At 49.0% G+C, this 9,127-nt stretch overlaps 1 protein-coding gene across 2 annotated transcripts; it reads left to right on the plus strand.

Moving 5' to 3' along the window:
* Positions 1-704: 704 nt before the first annotated feature.
* On the plus strand, positions 705-4,203 carry LOC147979789 (DUF538 family protein (Protein of unknown function, DUF538)). 2 transcript variants are annotated; one of them, XM_087547179.1, is made up of 2 exons: positions 705-1,269; positions 2,210-3,899. In XM_087547179.1, the coding sequence occupies exon 1, from the start codon at positions 775-777 to the stop codon at positions 1,255-1,257; it is 483 nt and encodes a 160-aa protein (XP_087403305.1). In that variant the 5' UTR covers positions 705-774; the 3' UTR covers positions 1,258-1,269; positions 2,210-3,899. The 2 variants fall into 2 exon arrangements, with proteins under 2 accessions (XP_087403305.1, XP_087403304.1); XM_087547178.1 differs by lacking the exon at positions 2,210-3,899 and adding an exon at positions 3,906-4,203 and having other exon boundaries at positions 711-1,269.
* Positions 4,204-9,127: the final 4,924 nt, after the last annotated feature.

Here is a 9,127-nt window from a genome sequence, read left to right on the forward strand (position 1 = left end):
GTTTAGATTAAAGTTCGCCATAGCTAAAACTTCGCGTATTTCATTTGTGTTCAACGACCAGAGAAAGGCGTCACAGAACCCCACCTTGATCAATAAAGTTTTCCTCTTATATTCGCAAATATACAGAGTGTAATCTTAGTTTCTTGCTTGTTCTTCGTTTTCTTACAGAAAACAGATCTTCGCGGTCAGGTTGATCGTGCTCCGGCGTGGTCAATAACCTCTCGGAGTTGGTTTAGCGATTGCTAAGACGCGACGTCCTCGCATGTTTGTAGTCGGATCGTCAAAGTCGACTTCCTCCAAAATGATAACCACCATCTCATCGAAAGACGGGACACTTTTGTCTCTATCAGTCGGATTTGTCAATTTCGACTGTAGATACTCTTATATTTATCGTAGACGGATTCTAAACACTAATACAATTAATATAGATCGAAGGGGCTATACTCCTAGTCCAATCAAAATAGCCTTTGGCAAAAGGCCAAAAGGGCAAAGAAGTGAACTTCAATAGAACCCTCCCTTACTTTATATTGTGCTACTTTGTGTATGTGGATTTATGTTGTACCTTGTGATTGTAATGGTTTGCTTTATAAAGCGTTATCAAAACTTTCTGGGTATATAAGGCAAAGAAGTGAAAGGAAAAGTCAACTACCGGCTGTGTGCATGAGGAAGGAAAGAAGCCCGCGTGTTGGTTAACTATGAGCCACCCCTCCCGGCGCGACTCCAGACTCTTCCACAGTTCCACGTCTCCCTCCCCTCCAGGCCTCGCTCACCGAAATGGCGAAACCCTCCCAATCCCGCCCCCTCTTCGTCTTCCCCGTCGCCGCCGTCCTCGCCGCGGCCTTCCTCCTCCCGCTCGCCCGCTCCGACGCCTCCGGGCCCACCCCCACCGCCACCGCCTACGACGAGCTCCGCCTCCGTGGCTTCCCGCGCGGCCTACTCCCGGCCAACGTTCGCGGGTACACGCTCGACGCCGGCTCGGGGGACTTCGCCGTCGACCTGGACTCCAGCTGCCGCATCGTGCTGCCGGCGGGGAGCTACCTCGCCAACTTCAACGACCACCTCACCGGCCACCTCGACGACCGTCGCATCTCCGGCCTCAGCGGCATCCGCGTCAGGGCTTTCTTCCGCTGGTGGTCCATCACCGGGATCCGCGCCGATGGAGACGAGCTCGTCTTCGAGGTGGGCTCCGTCTCCGCCAAGTTCCCCGCCCGCCACTTCAACGCCAGCCTCGAATGCCCCGCCAAGGCCGACTCTTAGTACTATAACAAGGTATTACTAGTGCTGAACTGCTGATATATCATGCCTCTTTGTTTCCTATTGCTTGCTTGTACCTTAAAAGAACAGAGCCTCTACTTTCTAATGATTCTTTGATTTTCAATTCACAGTAGCACACTAGTACTATAGTTGCTTCGATATGTTGGTTTTTTTATATAGCTTACCACATATGCCATGTGGTGGTAGACTGGTAGTACTATAGTTGCTTTATAGTACTAGGTTGGAAGGACATGGACATATTAAAGACTAGATGTCGTTGGTGGTAATTTGGATTGGTTTAGTGCCAACTGTTTTGAATTTTGACTAGCTTCAGTAACTACAGAGTGGAATTCAACTAAATTTCTTGTTTACAATTGCAGTGCGCTATATCTGGACGCGTAACTGCTGTTTTTTTTTTGCATTTCACCTTTTTTATTGCTTGTTTATTATTCCATTTTCCATAACCAACTATAGTCCTTTAATATCAAGATATTTTCCAGACAAACAAAATATAATTTTTGGTATTGCGGTCATTAATTAATATCTCAGCTGCTTTCATTACTAGCATTGGAATCAAGTCAAGGCATGCTTGCTTGTGGCAAAGTAGCTTTGCAACTGAAGAATACAAGCTGTAAAATGCTATGTAACACCTTGGACAGTAGGACAGGGATACAGGGTATAATTCTTGAATAATTTGAGTTAGCTGCCATGGAAGAAGTACAAAAATGTGAATGAAATTTCAAATGAAAGGTTGTTAGTTGTGAACCATGATCCTTGCAGTGTAAAATGAAAGGCTACTATTTTACTGCTGCACAACTCAAGAATTATGAGCTTCCACACTTCAGTTCATTTCTCGAGTCAAGCATCAGTTGGTCATCTCATGCTGTTCTATCAAACTGATGTCATTATTATTGAACTGTACTGGTAAATAATCATTCATTTACTGCATGTTCAGGTTCACTAATGCGTTCACGGCACCGAGGGTTTTCTGAGTGATTGTTAAGCTGAAAATGGCCCAGCCAGTCAGTCTTGTGCATTACTTCCCTTTTTGATCTTATTTTGACTCTACTGCATATCAGACTCTGCCCCGCAAAAATTATGCCAACGATCAATTGAAGTAAACTACTATATTCTACAACATGCAGAACCACATGCATCTCATACTGTGAGCTAGAACAATATAACCCTAAGTCTCTTACAGGAAACTCGAATGAGTAATTAGAGACAGTACACTGGTTGATGTTTTAAAGGTCCTTTAGTGTGGTTGTTTTGCCTTCCATGATCGCTCTCTAGACTCTGGTAACAAGGATGGACTGGTTTGAACAGCGAAGTGGTGCTTGGCATGTCGGGTAAACAGAAAACAACCCTAACGGATCACCACATTTATGAGTATGCAACTAATTTTCAACTTAAGTAGTTAAAAGATATATTGCTAGCCAGCATTGATCTTAAATTAATTGACTGATATTTGCTAGTGGTGAACTGTTAGTTTGCAATCTAGCAAGCCCAGCTAAAGAGAAGTGGCAGCGGTAGTGTGGTCATGTTGTCAAGACAGGTTGTGCAGCTAGGGCGTTTAGGACGTTTAATAGAGTCGCTGTATCATGGAGGTATGGAGTAGCCTCTGATGACATTACCGAGCAGCAGAATAAGATAACAATGTTACTACCCAAGCACCATGGAGAGTCATGTCATAAATAAACTAATATAACTAAGGTTTTGCTTTCTGAAATTTACTTCCCGATAAACAACTTTGGTTGCTGCTAGATGGGCATCAAACTCCTCCGCTATTTCCACTCCCCTACCTTCCTCTACCAGTCTACCACTACCTGCTTACATCACTTGAATGGATTTTAGTGAAAGAGAACATGTTACCACTTATATAACAGTCACATCCATAACATTTCCTGGTTTGGGGCTGGTTGCAAATCAGGTTTGATTTGCAGTGAGCTGGGTATGTATGCGCGTAATACGTTGTATGAATTTTGCCATCTTTTAGGACATGTTTCTGTTAGAGTTGTTCGATCTCTTTATTTTCATGAGAGTAACTAGATGATTGTTTCTGTATTGTTGTCTTTGTTACATGGTTGCAATTTTTGTATCTTGAAGATTTATTTCTATGGTAAACGATGAACTTGTTCCTCTTGGGGGGTTCAGCGCAGAGTATAGCACCGACTTGACTAAACACTATGCAACTTACAGTTTTATGTATTAGCTTTTACATGTTGTAATATGGTTCTGGTGTAGGCAGGCACCACATAAGAGAAATAATGATGAAGGTGTTTGTCACAAGGCCACGAGTGACAAATGTAAAATCCAGCAAGCTAATGCTTTTTGTCTCGCACCTAGTCATTGAAGCTTTACACAATTATTAAGAACGTAACATTTAATCAGGACCCAGGGAGTAGCACCGAAGCAAAGATATTCACTATTTATTTTCGTGCCAAGAAAACATCCCCAGGGATAACATTCCTGGAGTCTGTTGAAACGTGGAAATAGACTGCTGAATTACCCAATCTTTTTTTTTTAGAATTGCCTTGCGCAACGTCAGAGCTGATTCTAAGACCTTAAAAGCATATTTCTTAGCACCAGGTTTGGCCTCACATTGCACACGCACTTAATTGAGACACTGAAGTGTTGCCTCTTGTTTGCAGGAACTCTTGCGTGCCTCATGACACTGGCATACCATCAAGTCGCCTTGACGTCGAGCACTATGATTGTTTTTAATCTCTCACTGCCTTTGTAATTACTACTTGTGTATAAGTCTGGATCCCTAAGCCACCACTCCACTTTCGACACCAAGAAAGCGGGATAATGTAAAGGTTCTTCTTTGCTCTTTTGTTGGATGGCTTGTCGTAATAATCCTGGGAACTGGTAATGGTTTTTATTTCAGTTTGTAATATATACAACTTCTGGTTTGGCGAGTATACCACCTAACTTTTCTCTTTGTTATTTTTAAAGTAGAAATCGAGAGATGTAAATGAATCATGTGTATGTCTTTATTGATGAAGTTGATATTTATACACGGGGAAGAGGCGCTTATGAAAAGGCGTCTGTACAGAGGGATGCGACCAACCGTCGCAATGGTTGCCAAAAGGCAACTGCTGATGGTTCTTATCAAGCAGGGATTAACCCACTAATTGGCACTAGTTAATTAATCCTAACACTCCCTCTAATCACAGCTTGTACTTTTGAGCATCATTATCTTGATGAGACTCCTTGTATATGCTTGTCTTGATAATGTTCATCATCTTCATCTTGAGAAAGATTCCTTTAAAAATCCTGTGGGAAAAATATGAGGAGTATAATGTTTGATATGTTGCTAAATCTCATGCATATCCAGTGGAATAAATAAGGAGAAATTGTTGCAACATATAACAATTATTGTCTCTTTCAACTCAATATAAAAAACCCCATAGAATTTAGAGGACAATAAATATGTCCTATATAATTTCTTAAAAACCGTATGGAAACAACAGAAAATATGACATATGATCTTATGTTGATATTATCTCATTAAAAGCCTTTATTAGAACATGTATAGTAAACTTATGAAGGGAAAAAGAGTATAATATGATGCATTGGACAGGAACAATTCAGGAAGATACTTCCTTGATTTTTGCAAATTTTGAAATCGTCACATACCAATTGCATGAACATATTTTTTTTAAATGTTGAAGTTGGTAAAGACTCTAAACAAATCAGCCATGTGATTTGATTTGCAAAATGAGCAATATAGTCATATTGCTTATTCTGTACTCCCTCCGTCCCAAAATAAGTGTTAAGAGAGTAACATGTTTGCATCCGGACAACACAAGCAACATTATCTTAGAGATAATGGTTTGTGGATGTAGCCACCAAGGTCTGTTTCGAAGACTTTCATGGGATGACTACCACACCTAACAGGAACATAAAGCTCTACGATCTGACATGATAGGGACCTGATCAATGTATCCAATGGTATTTGTGTCCAAATTTTTCTGAAACTAAAAGATTAGGACAAGATGTTTGATGAATTGGAGACATTGAAAGATATTCTTGAGTCCCAACCAATTATGTGTGGTGGGTCCAATGGCACTATGATATGGAACTTTGTGTCTCAATATCGCATTTCCATCATCTCATGGTTTTAATGGATCTTTCTCTACATCTAGAGATTGAACAACCATGGTAGTTATGGATGGATAAAGTTTGTCCACAATGAATTTCTCCAATATATTCTGGATATAGACAATATGGTGTACCATAATGCATGAGTGAAGGTCCTCGAGGTCTAACCCAAATCCTTCATCTCAAATTCCGTCGATTAGATGATCACGTGATTCGTCATTGCAGGAGTAATCCTTGTGTATGACGAGCACATATGGGTAATCATCATTGTAGGAGTAATCCTTGCATGTAAGGAACTCACTACGTCGGTTGTACCAAAATGTACCGACAACAATAAGCTGGTGACTTACTGATTTTACACAATGTATGGTGCATTTTACATTTCAATTCAAAATGAGATTTCAATGGGAACCATCTATGTGTGAATCTAGTGATCCATATGGATATGTGATCACCACATCTATCAACTGCATAGATAGATGATTTTATACTGCCAATGATATAAGTTATCGAAATGAGATTCCACATTTGGAGAATAGTTGGGTATCTGTATGAACCCTCGTGCTACAATAGTTGCCCTATATTTCACCACCTCGTTGTTCTCATTCTGTTCCAGAAGAAAACTAGTGTAGGCGCCCACCATGGGGCCTGCGCACGGTGGTGTTGAGTTCTTGGAGGAATCCTCCCAGGAGATTGTCGGGTGGTAGGTGCGACATATGCCAACGGGTGGCTTATCATTGTGGGAACCAGTAAGACATCGCCGGTGCCTGGAAGCAGGATAAGGCGAAGACATGCACGCCGGCGGATCTTACCCAGCTTCGGGGCTCTCCGTGGAGATAAAACCCCTACTGCTGCTCTGCGGGGTCTCCGCATACTCACTCGATGAATCAAGCAGCTACACAACGCTCCTTGAGCTATTTTTGGGGGGAGGAGGAAGAAAGGGCACGGCTAGCCTGCTTCTTCTCCTTGTATGGTGTCTAGAACTAGCAGGAGGTCGAACCCTTTGCATGGGTGCTCCGGAGGGTTTATATAGGCCTACCCCCGGGGGTACAATGGTAATCCGGCTGGGCGCGGGGCCCAGCCGTCTGTGACTGCGCTCGCCGGCTTTTGCGCCGGCTGCTGGGGCCCGCCGACTGGTGGGTCCCGCCGGCTGCCGGCACCTCGGTCGACAGGCAGGCCCCACTGTCCAGGGCCTGGTCGGTGGCTGGTTACTGTGGCTCCATCTAGTTGACGAGAGCTTCATCGTGGTAAGCGCGGCTACAGTACCGCAGCCTGTCGGGCGATCGCTGTAGCCTTACCGCGTCTTGTCTCCTTAATGGGGCGTCTCCTTCGAGGGAGGCGGCAAGCCGGCTGCGGGGAGCCGGCTCTATCTTGGGCCGGCTGGTTGGAAGCGTGGCCGCCTTCGGCCGTCTCTCTGCTCAAAGGGGCCCACCGCCCGTGGGCCGCGCTGGCGGCCCGTCGCGGGTGAGGCCAGGGTCAACATGGCAACAGTGCCGCGCCGGACGGGTCATGCCTACCCCGTACGGCGCACTGTGCCAGGCGTGCCCCGGGATTCGGGGGTGGCAGGCTCTTCTGTAGCCACGCCCCGTCGCGCTGCCGTTAGGTGGGTGCAAACTTTGTGGGTACGGTCTTGACTGCTTTACGGGAGCCGGCTTCTTGGAGTCGGCTTTCTCATAGCCGGCTTCTTGGAGTCGGCCTTCTCATGAGGGCTAAAGCCGGACCGCCTTCCGAAAGTCGGCCTTGATCGCTGCCAGCTAGGGGAAGGCGGCCACATGTCTTGGATTCTTGAGAGCCGAGCGGGCTCGTAACTTTTTCAGAAGTGCCAGGGGAGGCCGGCTAGGCTACCCATGGCTATTTACTCCGACAGTAGTCCCCGAAGCTGATCGAGCTCCGAGGTGAGCAGGGGGACGAGAAGCTTGGTCAGCTTCCTATCTTGAAGAGCCGGCTTTGCGGGCGTACGCCGACTTCAGAGAGCCCGCGTAGGCGGGAGGAGAGGGGACCTGTGTGCTGACCACGGGCCCTCTCGCGGCCACGTGGCGGCAGGATCCCGCGAGCGCACGCGCGCGACGGGACGCCGCCGCAGGCCCGGGCCCGCCACTCGCGAGCCTTGGTCCGGGCGCGGATCTTCCGTGGCCCACAGGGGCCGCTCGCCTTCTCAAGGCAGTTTCGTCTCGCCGTTAAGGCTCGATAATCACGGGACGTGGGGAGTGGGCACGATCGATCCCCACGCTTCCCCACGCCGCGCCACCTTGGCTACGCCGCGCGAGCCTATAAGTAGGGGGAGGAGGGAGAGCGACAGAGGTTCGCGCGCTCCCTCCCGCTCCGTCCCTCCTAACCCTCATCTTCTTCCTTTCGCCGCCGCCGCAGCTTCCTGTCTCAGCGCCGTCGCGTCTCCACGCCACCTCGCTCCCATGGCGTTGTCAAGCTCCTGGGACGGCTCCAACGTCCATGAAGACCACGTGGAGTTCCTTCGCCGGACCCGGCGCCTGCCCGGCGCCGACCGCGTACAGGTCCGCCTGGCGCCCGCGAGGGAGATCTCGTCGGCGCCGGAGGAGGGCGAGCGGGTCGTCTTCCGCTCGCACTGCCTGCGCGGCTTCGGCCTCCCGGCGAGCGGGTTTCTGCGCTCCTTCCTCGACTTCTACAACCTCCAGCCGCATCACCTCACGCCCAATGCGGTGATGCTGCTGTCGGCCTTCGTCTTCCTCTGCGAAGGCTTCTTGGGGTTGCTCCCCACGCTGGAGCTCTGGGGAGAGTTCTTCCAGAGCAAGCTCGGCACAGTCGTCGCCGGCGTGCCCGCCCCCTGCGGAGCCTTCATCGCCATGAGGAGGGCGAGCGAGAACAATCCGTTCCCGCCCATCCCCCTGATCCAGTCGGTAAAGGTCTGGCAGAGATCTTATTTTTATGTGAAGAACGTCGCCGAGCAAGAAGACTACATCAACCTGCCGGCTTACGTAGCCGGCCCGCCGGCTGGGAGGCAGCCCTCGTGGAGCTTCCGGTCCCGATCGTTATCTCCGGCCGGGAACGCCGCCATCTCCCGGCTTCAGGTGCTGATTCAGTCGGAAGGCTTGCGCGGGGCCGACTTGGTGGCCGCCTTCATGGAGCACCGGATCCTTCCTCTCCAAAGCCGGCCCCATATGATGTGTCAGATGAGCGGCCGCTTCGACCCAAGCCGGCTGAGCACATGGGAGATGCCCCATGCGGAGGTGGCGCTCATGGTCAATTATATTGCCAACTGCAAGCTCGGCAGGGACTGGAAATACGGCAAGGCGCCGTATTCTCGCGCCAATCCTCCACCCATGGTAAGTTTCTCTCTTTATCTTCTTTTTGTCGTCAGCCGGCTTCGGGACGGCCGGCTTCTGACCAGTCGGTTCTTTTGAGCAGAACCCTCTTCTTGCGCCGCCGGCCGGGGTGGCAGGGATTGAACGCCAGTACGCCCCCGACCGCGCGGTGGATGACGTTGACGACCCGGACTTGGGGGCGGCCGCCATGGAAGATGCCGTGGTAGGGGACAGCGTCGAGCCTGGAGGCTCAAAGTTCACCGCGAGCTTCGAGGACTGGCCGGACGATTTCGAAGCCGAAGTCGCCCCGCGTCGCCAGCCGGGCCGCTCTAGGCCTCTTCGGCAGTCGGCCGAAAAAGTCCAAGCCCTCCATCGCGGCGACAAAGCGAGACGAGGCGGCCGCGAAGGCGGCCCGCTTCCGCAAGGCGGTCAAGCAGCCCTAGGCGGTCTCGGCGTAAGTCTTCGATTGCCTTGCCGCATTCTCGTCA

Source organism: Triticum urartu, chromosome 3A, assembly GCF_056163025.1.
Source record: "Triticum urartu cultivar PI428250 chromosome 3A, HENAU_Tu73, whole genome shotgun sequence".
In the NCBI taxonomy this organism is placed as follows: domain Eukaryota; kingdom Viridiplantae; phylum Streptophyta; class Magnoliopsida; order Poales; family Poaceae; genus Triticum; species Triticum urartu.